This window comes from Schistocerca piceifrons, chromosome 2, assembly GCF_021461385.2.
Source record: "Schistocerca piceifrons isolate TAMUIC-IGC-003096 chromosome 2, iqSchPice1.1, whole genome shotgun sequence".
NCBI lineage: Eukaryota > Metazoa > Arthropoda > Insecta > Orthoptera > Acrididae > Schistocerca > Schistocerca piceifrons.
In genome coordinates this window covers 464,731,421-464,753,575 of record NC_060139.1, presented here as the reverse complement: position 1 = coordinate 464,753,575, position 22,155 = coordinate 464,731,421, and the positions used below count along the sequence as shown (strand labels likewise).

General features: G+C 43.0%; 1 protein-coding gene across 1 annotated transcript in view; it reads left to right on the top strand.

Moving 5' to 3' along the window:
* Nucleotides 1-22,155, top strand: part of LOC124775487 (sialin-like) — a 158,263-nt gene that overhangs the window by 69,569 nt on the left and 66,539 nt on the right. Inside the window, exons 4-5 of the mRNA XM_047250320.1 lie at nt 12,989-13,076; nt 17,339-17,559. Of these exons, the coding sequence (XP_047106276.1) occupies nt 12,989-13,076; nt 17,339-17,559 (309 nt within the window). The remainder of the gene's footprint in view (nt 1-12,988; nt 13,077-17,338; nt 17,560-22,155) is intronic.

The following is a 22,155-nucleotide window of genomic DNA, read 5'->3' as shown; positions in this document are numbered from 1 at the left end:
GGCAAATGCCTGGATGGTTCCTTTGAAGGGCACGGCCGACTTCCTTCCCTAATACGGAGAGACCGATGACTTTGCTGTTTGGTCCCCACCCCCAAACCAACCAACCACCCAACACTTAAATATATTTTCGGTGTTAACAAATTTATCTTCTTATCATTCCCAGTCTATATTATATATCCTGTCTACTTCGGCCATCAGCAGTTATTTTGCTGCCCAAACAGCCAAACTCATCTGTAACTTTAAGTGTCTCGTTTCCTAATCAAATTCCCTCAGCATCACCTGTTTTAATTCTACTACATTCAGTTATCCTTGTTTGGCTTTTAATGATAGTTATCTTATATCCTTCCTTCAAGACGTTTTCCGTTCTGTTCAACTGCTCTTCCAAGTCCTTTGCTGTCTGACAGAATTACAATGTCATCGGTCAGCTTCTTTTATTCTCCCTGAGCTTTAATTCCTACTCCAGATTTTTCTTTGGTTTCCTTTACTGTTTGTTCTTTGCACAGATTGAATAACCTCGGGTTAGGCTACGACCCTGTCTCACTCCCTTCTCAACCACTGCTTCCCTTTCATGCCCCGCAACTCTTATAACTACTATCTGGTTTCTGTACAAGTTGTAAACAGCCTTTCGCCCACCGGCTACAATCAAAATTTCAAAGACAGTATTCCAGTCGCATTTTCAAAAGCTTTAAGTCTAAAAATACTATGAACGTAGGTTAGCCTTTCCTTAACCTCTCTTCCAAGCGAAATCGTAGTGTCATTATCACCTCGTGGGTCCCTACATTTCTCCAGAATACAAATTGATCTTTTCCGAGTTCACCTTCTACCAGTTTTGCCATTATTCTGCAAAGAATTCGTATCAGTATTTTGCAGTACTGACTTATTAATCCGATAGTGTCCGGCTTTGGTGGCTGAGTGGTCAGCGCGACGGAATGTCATACCTAACGGCCCGGGTTCGATTCCCGGTTGGGTCAGAGTATTCTCCGCTTAGGGAATGGATGTTGTGTTGTCCTTATCATCATCATTTCATCTCCATCGACACGCAAATCGCTGAAGTGGCGTCAACTCGAAAGATTTGCACCAGGCGAACGGTCTACCCGACGGGAGGCCTTAGCCACACGACATTTTTTTCAATCCGATAGTTTGGTAATATTCACACCTGTCACCACCTACTTTCTTTGCAACTGAAATTATTACGTTTTTCTTGAAGGCTGAGGGTATTTCGCCTGTCGCCTTAGGCACGCCACAAACAATTTTAAGACGTCCTTCTCGTCCAGCGAAGCCAAGTGAAGAACGATGGCCTCCGCCGTTGTTCAGAACCTCATTTAAACATGTTCTCTCACTACCAACTAGAATGAGGCTAGATTAGATTACACCATGCAAAAACAGATGCTGCAGCAAATAAAAACTTACACTCGAAATTTATTTCTCGTGTAATTATTGTACAAAAAGGGATAAAATACTCATTCTCGCTTTGCAAACCGATGGCTTGTAGAGATTTCTTTGGTACTACACAGTTCTCTGTTTGTTTTCCTGCTATACATGTTTCTAAAATTAACGGGACAAAACCACGTTAGTTTTAGATGCAAATACAATATTGTATGGTGGTCACTAATTATTACACTAAAATGCCGATTTCGGATCAAGTAGGAGCCGTTGGAAATGTTCACAGTCGATTGTCAATATTTTATTTGTGGGTATTAATGTATGGAAATGATAAATAACTTAAGCTTCTCATTTCAGAAATCAGAAAATTCGCTTCTCTATTGTGCGTCCTAAGAGATATCCTGGTAAAACAATGGCAAGGATACGAAATATACCAGGAGCCAGGGAATACCATGCATCGTTTATCCCAGTCGGACAGTCGGGGTAGTATTCGTTTGATCTGTAGCCTTTTCTTATACTGAACTGCAAAGGTTTACTGTCTGCTACGCAGTAAAACAACCAAATAGAAACAGTGCTACCGATATGCTGCCGACTTCCAGGTTTCGCTACTGCACTTTGAAGGAAACAACAACTACTACTGGACCGTTGTTAGGAGTTAATAGAAGATGAATTTTATGCAAAAACGGTTTAACAAAAGGGGAACTTGTTCTATCATAAAACGAGGAAAGGAAATAGTCATGTATCAGCGTCAAGACCGGGGATAACAACATTCTTCGTGATGTGCGCTTTGCATGCGATGACGTGGAACCTGTAAACGGATTTACTAACTATTCCGCGATTTTATTTTGCACACAACATTTTTAGCCTGTCGCTGCTGACACATTCTTCTCTACATCCCTGTCATCATAGTTTCATTAAAGGGAAACATCAAAAACACTTGAGATGCCACAGTTCGCATATACTAGTCAGACATTTCTGACACATTATGATGAATCGATGCTTACATTATATGAACTTCTATGAATTAGATGATGGGCAACAAACTATTGACAACAGCTAGTATTTCACGTTTCTGTCACCTTAACAAACCAGATCTAGCAGATGGACGTTCAGTGGGTCGCTAAAGATCTGATAACAACACGGTAAGTTCAGAGATGGATGAGACACAATCCTCAAGCATATGGTGTTTGCTGGTAATAACATGATTTCATGTCCATGTGGAACCATGTCTCAGTGTCGTCCAGGTAGTTGTGCTGAGATCGATATAATTTTTTCTTGTTGTTGCTGACTGTCAAACGTTTTAGTAAAACGAAAGGTAGACCAGTACTAACAACAACCATCCGTTGGCGGTACAGACTAATGGCCACCGCAACCTGCAACTAAAAAGTTTATTTTTTGTTTGGATACTGTTAGAGCTGGCACGTATTTCTGCATGATGTCATGATGGCTGATACGCTAATGTACTAAAAACGCATGTATAAAGGAAATGGTCAAGAATCATATTGAATCCACCTTATATTTGTCTTACATATAATTTAATATTTTAGTTGCCACATCTACCGTAAATATTACAAGTAGTGGAGATTACATCTGAATTATATCACCCATTTCGAGGAAACCAGCGACGACGCAGCATGCCAAACATTTGTCACCCTCCTACACATGACAAAGCCGGTGAGCAGACACTGTCATGTGGGCTGTAGGAAAAAGGCTGGACTCTGTGGTCTCTAACGATTCGCAACAGAAGTTGTAAAGCAGGAGCCCTCTTGTCTGTGCCGCCAACGGATATTTGTTGTTAGTACTGGTCTAGCTGGGTAGCAGCTTTCATTTTACTTACACGTTCGACAGTCAGGAACAAATAGAAAAAAATATTTCGATCTCAGCACAACTATCTGGATTACACTGAGACAGCATGATTCGCATATAGACATAAATCATGTTATTACCAGCAAATACCATAAGTTTGTGGATTTTGTCTCATCCATCTCTGAACATACTCGTATTGTTACCGGATATTTAGCGACCCACTGAACGTCCATCTCCTAGATCCGGTTTGTCAAGGTGACAGATACTTGAAATACTAGCTGTTGTCAATGGTTTGAAGCCTATCATTTAATTCATGGAAATTCATATAATGTAAGCATCGATTCATCATAATGTGTCAGAAACGTCTGACTAGTATATGCGAACTGTGGCATCTCAAGTGTTTTTGATGTTTCCCTTTACTGAAACTTTGATGACAGGGATGTAGAGAAGAATGTGTCAGCAGTGACGAGCTAACAATGCTGTGTGAAAAATAAAGTAGCGGATCAGTTAGTAAATCCGTTTACAATCTCCGCGCTATTGCATACCAGGCACACATCATGAAGAATGTTGTTATACCTGGTTGTGATGCTCATACGTGACTATTTTCTTTCCTCGTTTTATGGTGGATAAGTGCCCCTTTTGTTAAACCGTCTTTGAATAAAATTCATCTTTTGTTAACTTCTAAATGCGGTACAGTTGGTTTTTCACTTGTTATTTCCTTGAAGGTGCGGTAGCGAAACCTGGAGTTGGCAGTATGTTGGTAGTACTGTTTCTATTTGCTTGTTATGCTATGTAACAGACAGTAAACCTTTGCAATTCATTTTAAGAAAAGATGACGGGTCACACGAATTCTGTCCCCGAATGCACATCCTGTATTGGCTCCGACTGGGGAAAATGATGCACGATATTTCCTGGTTCCTAGTGTATTTTCTATCTTTATCATTGCGTTACCAGAATATCTCTTAGGACTATCACTGTACTTCGTGATCCGGTGAGCCGGCAAGTCTGTGGATGGTTTTTACGCGGTTTTCCATCTGCCTCGGCGAATGCGGGCTGCTTCCCCTTATTCCACCTCAGTTACACTATGTCGGCGATTGCTGCCCAAACAAGTTCTCCACGTACGCGTACACCACCATTACTCTACCACGCCAACATAGGGGTTACACTCGTCCTTTGTGGGACGTTCCCTGGGGGGTCCACCGGGGGTCGAACCGCACAATAACCCTGGGTTCGGTGTGGGGCGACGGAGGGGTGAAGTGGACTGCGGTAGTCGTCGTGGGGTTGGGGACCACTGCGGCTGCGGCGGGGACGGAGCCTCTCCGTCGTTTCTAGGTCCTCGGTTAACATAACATAACATCACTGTACTTCAAATTGTTTTGTTGATCACTTATGAAAAAGAATATGTACGAGTTTCACTCATTATTAGGAACAGAAAGCTTATTTTTGGAATGAGGAGACTTTCATACCTGTTTTTTTTTTTCATTAAAAAGACATGAAGGCCAATCACAAGCAATGGGATAGAAATATGTAATTGTTCTTGAAAGTAAACCAGTTGAATATCTTGCAAACTATTCTTTCGAAGAGGATTTGAACGTAATAATAGATAGAAATAAAGCAGTGTGAACAATCATTGCACTAGATCTACGTTTTGTGTTGTGAAGTTTTTATGCCCTGTCATGAAATGAAATAGCCTACGCGGCAGAAAGAAAACTGCCAGTAGCCTTAACCGAGAAGCAAATGTAGCATCCATCTGAAATAACAACACTGAGAAATTAAATCAACATAGGAATATAAAGCGAAACAGAGTTCGTGATTAAAGGCCTACCGTCTTTGTAGCTTTATCGTTTCACGCTTCGATGGTCAAGTAATGTTAGACTAGATAATAAAAACGTGAGAACTGATAATCTTCCTCGTCCTTCAATGTCAGCTTATCGATCTCATGATGAATAAAAGCACTCCATCGCAAGAGCTTTGCTAGTATCCGCATGACAACATACAATCACGTGATGAGCTGTTCTTTCGCCGGCCGGAGTGGCCGTGCGGTTCTATGCGCACCAGTCCGGAACCGAGCGACCGCTACGGTCGCAGGTTCGAATCTTGTGATGTCCTTAGGTTAGTTAGATTTAATTAGTTCTAAGTTCTAGGCGACTGATGACCTCAGAAGTTAAGTCCCATAGTGCTCAGAGCCATTTGAACCATTTCGAACCAGCTGTTCTTTCCTTGAGGTAACCATCAGGTGCACTTTCGTCGCATTAACGCCTCATAAATTGGAAGCTCCAGTTCAAGTATGATGTTAAATGCCTCCAAGTGCTGAGAGACAACTGGGACACTACCACAGAAAAATTCAACTGAGATGGAGTTTTCCAAACTCCGCCGCTAATGGCACAGGCAAAATCGATTAAAATTTACTGGAAGATTTCATAACTTTAAAGTTTAAGCATACTGAATATAAATACATAACAGTATAACCTACTTAAAGAGGAAACTTCGAGAGTTTTACAAAACATTCCATGCGTTCTATAGAAACTGGACGTGTAACGTAACAGATATATAGGTGCAAGTCACGTGACCCAGAAGACTTCTCAAACAATTCTTGTGGAGTGTTCTCAGTATCTTTCGTAATTCGGCATGTCATTTCTGGCAACGTCACTGAAAGTGGAGGGGTGTTCGCCTCACCCCAGACAGAATTCCACAGTATCCACGCACTCAGAAAATCGACGAATGGAGTGGTCATTCACAGAAAATGTTATCTGCGGACGATGGATGACCATTCCTGGCAGTGGGCGAGCGGTTCTAGGCGCTTCAGTCTGGAACCGCGCGACCGCTACGGTCGCAGGTTCGAATCCTGCCACAGGCATGGAAGTGTGTGATGTCCTTTGGTTAGTTAGGTTTAAGTTGTTCTAAGTTCTAGGGGACTGATGACTTTAGATGTTAAGTCCCATAGTGCTCAGAGCCATTTGAACCATTTTTGAACCATTCCTGACATTTCTACAGTATTGCACTGTACTCTTAGACTCTCTTATGCTTTATGGAAAATGAACACTTGTTCTTCTTCTTTCGCTGTGTGTTGAGGCATTAATTAATTCCAACGCGAGAAGGTACGCGTATCATGTGATAACATTCTCTGCGAAGAAAAATGAGTCAGACCCACGTGGTTTTATAACTAGCACAAAACACATTTACTTCTCAATTGTTACCTTCGATTTAAAGGCTTGTAGAACTGTTATCAATGTCTCATATGGGGTAGGTCAGTAATGAATTACCCACATAAATACGAGCTATATATCCCTTTTGTCACTCATAACATTTCATTCTGTGACACACTGATGCTGGTCATTAATGTTCTTCTAATTCACATGAAGTATCTGTTTCTGTACGGAATCAACACGAACCATTTCAGTCGCTTCCCTGGAATCTTCTCCACTCCTATGCAACCACTAGTTGGATCCACGTACGAATTTCTGCAGCTTCCCTAGGAAAATCACACTGTCGTCCGTAGACTTTGTCGCATATGCAGTTAAATGCAAGAACTGAAGCTGTTCTTCCTAAGTTGTAAATTCAGGCATTTGTGTTTACTACCATATCAAATTGTCCAATAATTCGTAACATGTTACTACACGTGCAGCAGAGCAATACACATGACCATTTTATTTTCGAAGGATATGATAATGCATATTGTGCCAATAATTTATTGCCTTCTTAGTGTAATGGTTGTTTCCCAGGTAATCGGCACCTTGCAGCCCTAAATAAGCAAAGAACGGGATTATGTACAATGTAGGAATCGTACAAAAACTGTGGCCGTGGGAAGTTAGCTGCAAACAGTACGTCTGAAGACTACCGAAAAGTCAGCTGTGCAACAGGTGCTAATAATGAAGTGCTCTACGTGGCAAAATGTATGACTGACCACCTACAATAGTTGAGCAAGTTTGTCTAAAGAGTTCATCTCTTGCAGTTGCGTATAGTTGGGTTCAAAATGGTTCAAATGGCTCTAAGCACTATGGAGCTTAACATCTGAGGTCATCAGTCCCCTAGACTCAAAACTACTTAAACCTGTCTAACCTAAGGACATCAAACACATCCATGCCCGAGGCAGGATTCGAAGCTGCGGCCGTAGCAGCCGCGTGGTTCCGGACTGAAGCGCCTAGAACGGCTCGGCCACCACGGCCGGCTATTGTTGGGACTTGGTGACAGCGTCCACTATAGACATACTTTCGGACTGATGCATAAAGGTTTAAGCGATAATAAAAACAACAACAACAACAACAATACTGACACTGACCGTGTTTATGAGATTTCCATACCAATGTGGAAAGTCTCATAGTGATCACGTGACACACTATTAAAGACAGATGCGACAAATATAGATGACGTACACAATTCGTTCATCTGGAAATACACTCCTGGAAATGGAAAAAAGAACACATTGACACCGGTGTGTCAGACCCACCATACTTGCTCCGGACACTGCGAGAGGGCTGTATAAGCAATGATCACACGCACGGCACAGCGGACACACCAGGAACCGCGGTGTTGGCCGTCGAATGGCGCTAGCTGCGCAGCATTTGTGCACCGCCGCTGTCAGTGTCAGCCAGTTTGCCGTGGCATACGGAGCTCCATCGCAGTCTTTAATACTGGTAGCATGCCGCGACAGCGTGGATGTGAACCGTATGTGCAGTTGACGGACTTTGAGCGAGGGCGTATAGTGGGCATGCGGAAGGCCGGGTGGACGTACCGCCGAATTGCTCAACACGTGGGGCGTGAGGTCTCCACAGTACATCGATGTTGTCGCCAGTGGTCGGCGGAAGGTGCACGTGCCCGTCGACCTGGGACCGGACCGCAGCGACGCATGGATGCACGCCAAGACCGTAGGATCCTACGCAGTGCCGTAGGGGACCGCACCGCCACTTCCCAGCAAATTAGGGACACTGTTGCTCCTGGGGTATCGGCGAGGACAATTCGCAACCGTCTCCATGAAGCTGGGCTACGATCCCGCACACCGTTAGGCCGTCTTCCGCTCACGCCCCAACATGGTGCAGCCCGCCTCCAGTGGTGTCGCGACAGGCGTGAATGGAGGGACGAATGGAGACGTGTCGTCTTCAGCGATGAGAGTCGCTTCTGCCTTGGTGCCAATGATGGTCGTATGCGTGTTTGGCGCCGTGCAGGTGAGCGCCACAATCAGGACTGCATACGACCGAGGCACACAGGGCCAACACCCGGCATCATGGTGTGGGGAGCGATCTCCTACACTGGCCGTACACCACTGGTGATCGTCGAGGGGACACTGAATAGTGCACGGTACATCCAAACCGTCATCGAACCCATCGTTCTACCATTCCTAGACCGGCAAGGGAACTTGCTGTTCCAACAGGACAATGCACGTCCGCATGTATCCCGTGCCACCCAACGTGCTCTAGAAGGTGTAAGTCAACTACCCTGGCCAGCAAGATCTCCGGATCTGTCCCCCATTGAGCATGTTTGGGGCTGGATGAAGCGTCGTCTCACGCGGTCTGCACGTCCAGCACGAACGCTGGTCCAACTGAGGCGCCAGGTGGAAATGGCATGGCAAGCCGTTCCACAGGACTACATCCAGCATCTCTACGATCGTCTCCATGGGAGAATAGCAGCCTGCATTGCTGCGAAAGGTGGATATACACTGTACTAGTGCCGACATTGTGCATGCTCTGTTGCCTGTGTCTATGTGCCTGTGGTTCTGTCAGTGTGATCATGTGATGTATCTGACCCCAGGAATGTGTCAATAAAGTTTCCCCTTCCTGGGACAATGAATTCACGGTGTTCTTATTTCAATTTCCAGGAGTGTATTAGTGGCTGCCGAGTTCTTTCTGAGTAACGGGCACGGAAAGATAAAAAAAAACCAGAAAGATACTCGCTTTTCTTTCTCTTTCTGGGCTATCCTTAACGAAGAAATGTCTACACCTGCACAACAGGTAATTTAACTGCCAGACGCAGGATATTCCATCATCAAAGAGTGGGAACAGGCACAGACTGTGCTAGACACGTTGCAGGAGAGCTATGCCGAGCGGGGTAGCCGCGCGGTCAATGGTGTCTTGTCACGGTCCGCGCGGCTCCCCCGTCGGAGGTTCGAGTCCTCCCTCGGGCATAGGTGTGTGTGTTATCCTTAGCATAAGTTAGTTTAAGTTAGGTTAAGTAGTGTGTAAGCTTAGGGACCGATCACCTCAGCAGATTCGTCCCATAAGCCCTTACCACAAATTTCCAAAATTTCAAGATAAGCGGCCACTAGTTCGCACCTATACATTTGGCAACCACCCCAACGACCTGTTTCCTCCACCTCTCTACAGACTGCGGTATCAGGCTGCCGAATTTAAAATTGATTCTTCACGACAAGGCAATTAACGTCCATATGAGGTCTTCCAACAACAGTCGTCATCATTACATGAACGCGAAGAACAAGTGCTTATTGAGAATACCGTTTCGATGATGCCATCAGATGCAGTACGTTTGAGAAGCAACAATAATATATTTGAATATCCACAGTGTTTGTCTTACATCGTTAAATATGAAATTGTGCTTCAATGGATTTTGACATACGAGGGTTGGAACTTTAACAGTGGCAACTATTTATTTATAGCTCGTACAAAATAGATACATGTTTCAAAGTCTGATTGACCTTCAAAGTAGTCACCAGCGTTGTGTATAACCCGTTGTCAGCGATGTGGAAGTCGTAGGATACTCTTAGCAGTGCCAGTCGTGTTGACAGTTCAAGCGGCGCGGTCTATTGCACGACGAATCTGTAGCAGTTCTGAAGCGAATGCCGTGAAGTGTTTCCTTCAGTTTAGAAATCGAGTTGAACTAACGAGGGCTTAAGTCAGGAGAGTGCTGTAGGTGGTATAGCACTTAGCAGCCCCATCAGTCAAACAAATTAGTAACAGCTTGCTCTGTACGTACTTAAGCACTGTCCTGCAAAATGTTGGTCAGGTCCTGCAGCAAGTGTCATCACTTCTGTCTCTAAGCTGTTCGTAGGTTGTGTTCCAAAAATGAACAACGTAGAGGAAGAAGTGAAGACACCTCCGTCAGGACCTAACCATAATTTTGCAGGAAATGCTCAAGCACGTACACTGCAAGCTGTTACTGATTTGTGAGACCTTAACTTTTTCCGGTGAATTGAATTTTCAAATAACTTACGGGTTTGCTGCCGGGTGACGTCGTCGACCACCGCCGAAATATCGACGGTGGTCGACCACGTCACCCGGTAGCAAACCCGTAAGTTATTTGTTACTGATCTGTTTGATCTATGGGGCTGCTAAGTGCTATACCACTTACTGCACTTCCCCGTCTTAAGCCCTCGTGAGTTCAACTCGATTTCTAAACTGAAGGAAACACTTCACGGCATTCGCTTCAGAACTGCTACAAATTCGTCTGGCAATAGACCGCGCCACTCGAACTGTCAACACAACAGGCACTGCTACGAGTGGCCTACGACTTCCACATCGTTGACAACGGGTTTTACACAATGCTGGTTCTAGGCGCTTCAGTCCGGAGCCGAGCGACTGCTACGGTCGCAGGTTCGAATCCTGCCTCGAGCATGGATATGTGTGATGTCCTTAGGTTAGTTAGGTTTCAGTAGTTCTAAGTTCTAGGGAACTGGTGGCCTCAGATTTTAAGTCCCATAGTGCTCAGAGCCATTTGAATCATTTTGAACAGTGCCGGTGACTACTATGAAGGTCAGTAAAACTTTGAAAGATGTACAGGGTGTTTCAAAAATGACCGGTATATTTGAAACGGCAATAAAAACTAAACGAGCAGCGATAGAAATACACCGTTTGTTGCAATATGCTTTGGACAACAGTACATTTTCAGGCAGACAAACTTTCGAAATTACAGTAGTTACAATTTTCAACAACAGATGGCGCTGCGGTCTGGGAAACTCTATAGTACGATATTTTCCACATATCCACAATGCGTAGCAATAACATAGCGTAGTCTCTGAATGAAATTACCCGAAACCTTTGACAACGTGTCTGGCGGAATGGCTTCACATGCAGATGAGATGTACTGCTTCAGCTGTTCAATTGTTTCTGGATTCTGGCGGTACACCTGGTCTTTCAAGTGTCCCCACAGAAAGAAGTCACAGGGGTTCATGTCTGGCGAATAGGGAGGCCAATCCACGCCGCCTCCTGTATGTTTCGGATAGCCCAAAGCAATCACACGATCATCGAAATATTCATTCAGGAAATTAAAGACGTCGGCCGTGCGATGTGGCCGGGCACCATCTTGCATAAACCACGAGGTGTTCGCAGTGTCGTCTAAGGCAGTTTGTACCGCCACAAATTCACGAAGAATGTCCAGACAGCGTGATGCAGTAATCGTTTCGGATCTGAAAAATGGGCCAATGATTCCTTTGGAAGAAATGGCGGCCCAGACCAATACTTTTTGAGGATTCAGGGACGATGGGACTGCAACATGGGGCTTTTCGGTTCCCCATATGCGCCAGTTCTGTTTATTCACGAAGCCGTCCAGGTAAAAATAAGCTTCGTCAGTAAACCAAATGCTGCCTACATGCATATCGCCGTCATCAATCCTGTGCACTATATCGTTAACGAATGTCTCTCGTGCAGCAATGGTAGCGGCGCTGAGGGGTTGCCGCGTTTGAATTTTGTAGGGATAGAGGTGTAAACTCTGGCGCATGAGACGATACGTGGACGTTGGCGTCATTTGGACCGCAGCTGCAACACGGCGAACGGAAACCCGAGGCCGCTGTTGGATCACCTGCTGCACTAGCTGCGCGTTACCCTCTGTGGTTGCCGTACGCGGTCGTCCTACCTTTCCAGCACGTTCATCCGTCACGTTTCCAGTCCGTTGAAATTTTTCAAACAGATCCTTTATTGTATCGCTTTTCGGTCCTTTGGCTACATTAAACCTCCGTTGAAAACTTCGTCTTGTTGCAACAACACTATGTTCTAGGCGGTGGAATTCCAACACCAGAAAAATCCTCTGTTCTAAGGAATAAACCATGTTGTCTACAGCACACTTGCACGTTGTGAACAGCACACGCTTACAGCAGAAAGACGACGTACAGAATGGCGCACCCACAGACTGCGTTGTCTTCTATATCTTTCACATCACTTGCAGCGCCATCTGTTGTTGAAAATTGTAACTACTGTAATTTCGAAAGTTTGTCCGCCTGAAAATGTACTGTTGTCCCAAGCACATTGCAACAAACGGTGTATTTCTATCGCTGCTCGTTTAGTTTTTATTGCCGTTTCAAATATACCGGTCATTTTTGAAACACCCTGTATCTATTTTGTACGAGCTGTAAATAAATAGTTGGCGACTATTAAAGTTCCAACCCTCGTAATTAAGTGAAACACTGAATAATGTCAAATAAAGAGGAAAAACATCATACATGTTTTTTTCAGACGGTTCACCAATGACATAACGGTTGAATAAGAATATTAGACGTCATATTTTGGAACTGGTTTACAAAAAATGGTTCGAATGGCTCTGAGCACCATGGGACTCAACTGCTGAGGTCATTAGTCCCCTAGAACGTAGAACTAGTTAAGCCTAACTAACCTAAGGACATCACAAATATCCATGCCCGAGGCAGGATTCGAACCTGCGACCGTAGCGGTCTTGCGGTTAACCGCACGGCCACTTCGGCCGGCGAACTGGTTTACGATTACAGTAAGCTGTCACCTATTATTGGTACGTATACATTTATTTACATTAGTGCTGAGAGTACTTTATACATCGAAGTTTTGAAAAAGTTATTCGTTAAAAACAATCGAGCAAGCATTTGAATTCTGTTTCCTTTTTTCAGGGTGTTGTTATTCCGTCTCTCCAGGCTATGGTATCCAAGTGGTTTCATCCAAAGGAGAGGTCGAAATTCTCAGGATTTTTATTTTCAGGTATTAATATTAAGCTAAGACATTTAATGTAGCGATAGTTTCCACTCGCTTTTTCAAGCTGTAGCACTCCTCACGTTTCCTATGACTATAATTTCTTTTGTAATTTTATAACAAGTTTTCTGCAGTTCAAATAGTAGTTACTTGTAAATACCGTTCTATACATTTCCAGTTCTAACAACTTTCAGTCCTACTCGAGATATTGACAAATGGCAACGCCACTGTTTATCTTTCACAGTGACATATTTCGCGGATAATGTCTAATTATCACGAAGTTATCTAGATAAACTCTTCGCTGTAACGAGCTCCTGGCGCCTGAGTTACGGACGCGCGTCACTGTTGGACGACATCAAGGTCGCAACCCATTTCTTCCGGCAGAAGACAAGAGAGGGTGGTGGGCAGAGGGGGGAGGGAGGGGGAGGGGCGGAAGAACGTTCCTGGGGGAAAAAAAACGTCCATAAGTGTTCGAGTCAATGTGCAGCGCTCTCTCATCAATACCACAACCCGACTTCCTTCCCCGTCCTTCCCCAATCCGATGAGACCGATGACCTCGCTGTCTGGTCTCCTTACCCGAAACAACCAACCAACAACCGGCCGTGTGTTCTGGGTGCTTGACATTTTTTCAGACACTGTACCAAATCTCATATTCAGCATAATTGTCCCATGGGAACGCTTTGAGCTTGTTAATTGTGAAGTTCACACCTGTATTACAGTAGGCCTATAGCGAAAGCTGCAAAACCTACAAAAATGAGGGACTTTTGACGGCAACTTCATGCATATAATGAGAGAAGTGAGAGCGATATAAATGTCAATAAGGAAAAGTGAAGCACAAATAGACACGAGAGGAATGGGAGTGACACTTAAAGGAAAGAAAATGTTATTATAATGAGCACTTCTTCCTTCATAGTGACATACACGATGGTGACAAAAGTCAAAGGATACCTCCGGATATCGTGTCGGACCTACTTTTGCCCGGCGTAGTGCAGCAGCTCGTCGTGGCACGGACTCGTTAAATCGTTGGAAGTCCCCTCCAGAAATATTGAGCCATGCTGCCTCTACAGCCATACATTATTGCGACAGTGTTGCCGGTGCACGAACTGATCTCTCCATTATGTCTCATAAATGCTCCATGGAATTCATGCCGGGCGATGTGGGTGGCCAGAACCAGTCGCTCGAATAGTGCAGAATATTCTTCAAACTAATTGCAAACAATCGTGCCCCGTAACATGGCGCATTGCTGTCCACAAAAAATCCATCATTCTTTCGGAAAATGAAGCATATGACTGCATAGTCTCATAGGGTCAATTGGACGAGAGGGAGCCACCATCAGCTTGCACTGTGCCTTGTTGACAAGTTGGGTCCATGGCTTCGTAGGGTCTAGGCCACACTCGAAACCTATCATCAGCTCTTACCAACTGAAATCGGGACTCATCTGACCAGACCGCGGGCTTCCAATCGCCTAGGGTCACGGGCTGAGGAGAGTCGTCGCAGGCAGTTTCGTGCTGTCGGCAGAGGCACTCGTATCGGTCGTCTGATGCCATAGCCCATTACAGTCAAATTTCGCCGCACTGTCTTAATGAAAACAGTCCGTAGTACACTTTTGCAGAAATGGTGAAAACATTGAGGCACCCACCTTAGTAGCTTTTGTCAATCTTTATGCTTTCCTGCAGGCTGTGAGTCCGACACTTTTTCGCACAGCACAAAGTTCTTCAGGCTGCCCCTCTTTTTCGCCGCTGTACATCAGTATCTTGAAATGCACGATCGGATGTTTTTTTATGCAACACAGAACCTCAATTCTCTGCTCGAACTTGTAAATGCACGATTTGGCTAAACAAAAATTTTTCTGGTAATAAACTTTTGGTTGGCTGTTTAACTAAAGGCGATGGCTTGAAAAGACTTGCAAAGTCTTCGAAATCTGTCATTTGCATATCATATAATTCGATCAGTTCCTTGAAGCGGCATTGACGTACAAACTATTGCCAGTCCCATAGTGTCGCAGTTAAAGTATTTGAGCTCAGTCTACTTTTGACTCGTTCAGGAACAGCATGGACACCAACTACGATAAGAATTTATCATTCATCACTTTAAGATTAGGAACAGATTTCATAATCCAAAAATATGACACAATGGGGAAGTTACGATTCGGACCTCTGCAGCTATCAGTTCGTATAGTAAGTTCCTCAGTTTGAATTTCAGACGAGTTAGCCAGGACCCACTTCAGCAAACAATATGGCACTTCTTTGGGTCCACGTCCTGCAGCTATTTCATCCACATGCAACAATGGGATTTCTACTCTGACACATGAAGGATTCTCACATTATAGTGTGTTTTATCTAAGAAATCTCTGGACATATATTTAGTAATGTGTGGTGTCGGCAAACATTTCTGAAGATCGAACATGACAACCTTTTCTTTAATCCAGATTATTTAGACCGATTTTTGTCAAAGGTCTTGTTTTTGTGTCTTATATTACTGACAAGTGGGCATCATAATCTTATTTAATATGGATTGCTTCTGCATCTGTTATATCATTCTTTAGGTTCATCTGAAATTTGTCACTGTCATCACAGGTATCTTTAGCAGGTTCCTCGACACCAAAGTCAAACTTGGTCTTAAAATGCCATGGTAAAGTCACTGCTTTGTAGTAAACTCTTCCTTCACTTGTTTTCCCTTGCAGTGCTCTAAGTACAAAGAATACATTTTTGATATATTGAGATGGCTACGAAGATACCTGATTTCTCTCGGCTGTAGGGACTAATGCTTTTGGGGAACATTGTGATGTGCATTCTGACACCGTTCCTTATTTCTTCGGCCAACTTATTTGGTGGAACTTTCTTTTCTCTCCGATATGGTTCAACAATTCCATCAGCAGAGTTTCGTACCAAACTGTGGTGACATACACTTCCGAAATACTCAAAGTATTTAACAAAATTGTTTTGCAAACTTGAAGTCTTTGGCCTTGAAAGGGAACTTCACCACCGGAATCGTCTGCCTCACTACGACAGCATTCGATCTTTTCATCGTGTATTTCATAGTTGCATGTCTTACCGATGTCGTCATCATCGGAGCTGACCACATAGTAGGACCCTATACACCTATACTCGGCTACCACCTATGAAAAAGGCGGAGACTTCAAAACATAAGGAAGCAACCAAATTAATACGACTTAAAATGATTAAAATCATCATTAGTACAATTGAAATGCCATTAATTGTGTTTTGGTCTGAAGTACATTTTTATGTACATTTATGTAAATGAATATCTTATGGCCAACCAAAATGAGAATTGAAAATCATATGCCTGGGATTCTTCATTCGTTAGCAACATATCGATTCCATCAATAACGTTGTCTTAAGAAACCACAACACCCAATCCATTTGCAGTGTCATTTTCCTAAGTAAATAAGTAAAATAGCATTATTATGGAAAATGTAATCAAATTTGCTGAATGCAAATGTCACATTATGAGTAATAGAGGCGTAACTTTGATTGATCGTATGATGTGTCAGTTCTGTATATTCCAGCCAGTCATTTTCGTCAGAAGGAAGAGCAGCTTCTGTAATTGTGTTACGATATTAATATGGCCTCCTGGCGGTAAAGCATCCAGATCATTCTTCTCCTAAATCGGGGAATGTGCCACAAGAGCTTGTTACTTTCCATTATAACGAATAAAACCCTACAATTTGCAATAGTTATGCACACTGACTGAAAGTTCTCGGTTGATGAAGGAGTGAGATTGTAGGATAGAATATTAATTCTCGAGGTATTTGAAGTACTTAAACATTTGCTTACCTGTACTAATTTCAGCGCTAGTTCCACAAATGCTGTTCCAAACATCAAAATATACAGAAGTTTGCTATTTGCACATGATTAACAATGCATCTGATGATACGGAAGTAATGTATAACTGAGAGGTAAACTATCGTAATAGCCGATACGATCAGGAGCGCGGCGCTCAACATTCGGCTCACTTGAAGCATCATCACTAACAATTGTTTACCGCTGGATTCTGCTTGCACATACGATAGTATCACATTGCTGAATTCCTATTCTGTGAAACGTACACATACAACAGTTCACCCCAAAGAAGATACAACTTAAACAAGCCACAACCTCAAAATCGTCATTCTTGCACTAGCGATAGTTTACCTCAGGCGTCAAGAGTTATTGTCCTGCTGTCATCTGAGATTCTCATCACAGCTCATGCTGTTGATCAAAAGCCCAGGTATATCTCGAGATTTCCAGTATGCGTGTTCTCTTGTTCAGGTATTTACGCCGGCAGTCTGATAGCTATGGCTGTTTCCGGCGTGCTGGTTGAAGCAGGAGGGTGGCCGATGGCGTTCTACTTCTTCGGCGCCGTCGCTGTCGCTTGGTTCGTGCCCTGGCTGTACCTCATTTACAGCACCCCAGACGACCACCCACGAATATCGTTGCAGGAGAAAGAGTACATAAAGGCCGGTTTTGGGCAGCAGGTTAACGACAAACAGGTGAGTGAACTTATAATTGTTTTGTTATTCCCTTAGAATTGTGGACGTACACGCCTTTAACTTGTTTCGAAGTAAGGTAGGTCTATGCGCCCAGGGAAAGAAATCGGAAAAGACTGAATTACATTTTATTTCGATATGCTCTGACGTTTAATCTTCATTAATTCCATACGTTCCACTTATCAGGCGTTATCTCTTGAAGCGTTCACGTGTATGCTGCCTATCTTATCATCTAGGAGAATCCAATACATTTTCAGTTTAGCGGCTACAACAAAGAAAACTGACAGTTGTTATTGAAACTCGTGCGCAAATTGGTATAGTGGATGAGGAAACGTTTGAAAGATCATTGTGGCTCATTGAATGATGTAATGAGATAAATATCTATACTGCCGTATATTATGCGTGCTGTTAATGGAGACTACACGTACTGATGGTACTGGCGGTGATGATGGAGATGATGAAGAGACTAAGTAACGTAAATATGGAAATTGGTATACAAAAGTTAACGCGACAGCTGGACCGTTCTTTACTTTGTAACATAGGTAATTGTGGAGAAGTGGTCACTGGCCCATCTAGATATCCGTCTATAAACCACTGAAGTCTTTTGTTGAACCCATATTTACGATGTTAGTCATTTCGAGTCATTCTCTTAAGAAGTAGATGGGAAAGAACCCTACGTGGAGGTGGAAACGAGAAAGAGTTCTTGCAATAAATACGTGTAGCGAAATACAACAAAGCACACCCAGCGCAAAAAGTTTCTTTGGCTTTAGTTGTTAGAAAAGGATAAGACGGATACGTTTCAGGAACCCAACATATTAGCGAGTGGCCGGGAACAAGACATTTCTAAACATGGTGACGTCGGCAGAGGAGTGGTACAACAGCGGACAGTGACAGTAAATGTGAGTGGAAAGGAACACGGAGGCAGCTCTCAGAAATAGCACAGAATAAAGAAAACGGAGAACGAGAGATGATATCAGAGGAAGAACACCAACGAAGAAAAGCTAAGACATTTAGCATAGTGTACAGCATGAATGGGATCGAAAGGGCTCTTAGGATTCTGGGGCCCAGTTGATTTGAAGGCTTCGCGTCGAACATACTGGCTCGATATTTAAAAACCTATAAAATTATACACTTTACATGAAAGAAAATATATTGACTGCCCGCAAAGATCTGTCCGCAGGTAATGTTTATCCTGTTTAATTCCGCACTATCGTTACAAATGAGCGTTATCTTCGGAGAAAGGAGAGCTGCAATGAAGAATTTAATCCACTAGGACTTGGTGTATTACTGTACCCGAGACACGTTAGGGTCTCGCATGACTAGACACTTCCTTCTTCCTCCCCCACATTCCGTATCTTCTGTTTTGGTAACATGTAAGCTTACTATAAATGTCAGTGAGTATGAGAACATATTATCGTGTACAAGTTCATTGCCTGCTACAGAAGGGATACGGTTTATGAAGATGAGCGACGTATGACCAAACCGGCCATTTTTGAACACGTGTTACGGTAATAGTGTCCATGTCACTTTTATTCACAGACAGAAACTCGTTTTTCGCTATTTCCACCGAAACTGTCACCATTATTCAGCTTCTTGATGCCCCAACTAGTCTCTTTTAGTCGCTTTCTCACATTTTATTTGATTTATGGTTTCACTGCAACACGTCCATATGATGTCAGGTTATTCAGTACTAGCAGAACAGACTGTAGGCTAGCCTTTGCCTCCTTGAGGAACAGAATATTTGTTGTTTATGTTAGAATGGATAAATATCTCTGTAGTCAATAGGACTTGTTAACATTAGTGGACGCAAGGTGTGTGACGACAGTCTATACACCAGAACGTGTTTAAGAGCAAAATGGTTCAAATGGCTCTGAGCACTATGAGACTTAACTGCTGAGGTCATCAGTCCCCCAGAACTTAGAACTACTTAAACCTTACTAACCTAAGGACACCACACACATCCATGCCCGAGGCAGGATTCAAACCTGCGACCGTAGCGGTCGCTCGGTTCCAGACTGTAGCGCCTAGAACCGCTCGGCCATCCCGGCTGGCGTTTAAGAGCAGTTCTAAAGCGGTTACCTAACGTATGTGTCAAGATGGGGCAAAGGAATTATTTTAGCGAATTCCAATGCGGCTTAATTGTAAGGGTCCAGACCTTCCATCCTTCCTACAGAGAACTTCCGTACGAGTTATATGTATATTTCAGGGGCCCCTGCAGGTCATGTAATTGTTAAATCGAGACGTAAGGAAAGCACTACACCCGATCACTGGATCACGTCGCCCTTACATGGGCCTGGAGAGGACGCTGAGGGTGCTTGACGAAGAATATTTTTTGTATATGTTGTAACATCATTGGAACTGCGTGGAGGCTCTGTAATTATATGTAGTTGTTTTACTTCTCTGGAATCGGACCAATATTTACAGCCTACGATACAACGAATAATTATGGTCATGAGAACACTTTGAACAGTAATTCGCTTCCCAAAATGTGTCGACAGTTTGAAATGAGACCCTAAGGGTATTAGTCTAGTTTATTGTTGTTGTGGTCTTCAGTCCTGAGACTGGTTTGAAGCAGCTCTCCATGCTACTCTATCCTGTGCAAGCTTCTTCATCTTCCAGTACCTACTGCAGCATACATCTTTCTGAATCTGCTTAGTATATTCATCTCTTGGTCTCCCTCTACGATTTTTATCCTCCACGCTGCCCTCCTGTACTAAATTGGTGATCCCTCGATGTCTCAGAACATGTCCATCCAATCGATCCCTTCTTCCAGTCAAGTTGTGCCACAAGCTCCTCTTCTCTAGTCTAGTATTTAGCGTGATAACTGTCCTCTCTATAGAGTAAAGGAAATTTCGTCATGGGTGGAAGAAAGTGGGTTTGGTGGACTGGCTCGCTCAAAGCTGCAACGGGAACCTCAGTTTTAGCATAACTGAAGTAACGGCTACTGCCAAACCAATACGCCTGAACACGGACGACAACTAGAGGAACAAAATAATAATAATAATAATAATAATAATAAAAGAATTTCATTATTTTAAACATAGCTGCGTATCAGCGACGGTCCACGTAATTAGATTACAAACAGCCGACCCGTTGCAAAGGTTAAAGTGCTCTTTACCTAGGTTTCGATAAGTATAAACCTATCTTCTTCAGAAGTAATCCTGAGGAAAATGAACATCGTGATTTATATGAAAGGTATACACATAAGTCAAGATTAGGGTTCAACATATATTAGGAGAATCTTATGCTACAAAATATGAGAAGGATTTCTTGTACTTACAGTATTACATTAACATGGAGTGCTACGTCGCTGCCTACGAATGTAATAACATAATAGAAAAAGAAATTAAATTAGCTCCTAATAGTCAGTCGGGCGAATATAGTATAGTAAAAAGCATTAATCATAAACTTAGAGAACACGACGCCTTGGTCACTAAGAGTGACAAAGGTAACACCGTTGTCGTGGCTTATAAAAATGAATATATAGAGAAAACTGTAAAGGTTTTTGAGGAAAACGACATCACTGAGGTTACCGTAGATCCTACTGCTGAACTGCAAAATGAAATCCGGCGTACTCTAACTAATTCCGTCAGCCTGTTTAATAAGTTTCAAAAGAAAGGGCTCATAAATATGAACCCGAAACCACCTGTGCTCAGAAGCCAGTTTAAACTGCACAAACAAGATCATCCGATCCGCCCTGTAGTGAATGGTATAGGCAGTCCACATCACTCTCTTGCTAGGTGCCTCCATTTTAAAATTAAAGATGCTTTCACATTTGAAAATAACTTTTCTATAAAAAATAGTAAGGAATTAATTAACAATATTCAATCTGTAAAATGTACACCTGACACTAGACTGGTGTCCTTCGACATCGTCAGCCTCTATACAAATGTCCCCGTGGATGAAACCATAGACCTTATAAAAGAAAATCTTTTTAAGCATAAAAAACTAAGTGAAACTCAGATTGCTGAACTTATTGGTTTGCTTAAGGTCGTATTAAAATACAATTATTTCACATTTAATGGGAAAATGTATATGCAGCCAGATGGTCTGGCAATGGGCAGCCCCCTCGCCGGTATTCTAGCAGAGGTTTTCATTAACGCCCTGGAAACAGCATTTTTCAATTCTATTTCAGAATTACACCAAAAAATCCGCTATTATGCACGTTATGTGGACGACATTTTCATTGCTTTTGATGGCAATGACCATGAGTTAGAGCAGCTCTTCAACACTTTCAGTGGTTTACATGAAAAAATTTCCTTCACAAAAGAACTTCAAAATGATAAACGTGAGCTTAATTTTCTAGATTTAACAATTTCTATACAAGATAATACCTTTCATTTCAATATCTTCCGCAAGGAAACATATTCAGATAATGTCATTCCTGCTGACTCAACTCATCCTAAAGCGCACAAACTGGCGTTTTTTCATTCCGCCATTCACCGAATGGTAACCACGCCTTTATCACCTGCGGATCAACAAAAGGAATTGAATGTCATCAAAACGATTGCTGTTAATAATGGATACAACCAGAATATGATCGATCAATTGTTTAATAAGAAAATTCCCCAAAATTGTTCGACTTTGAGTAATAACCTC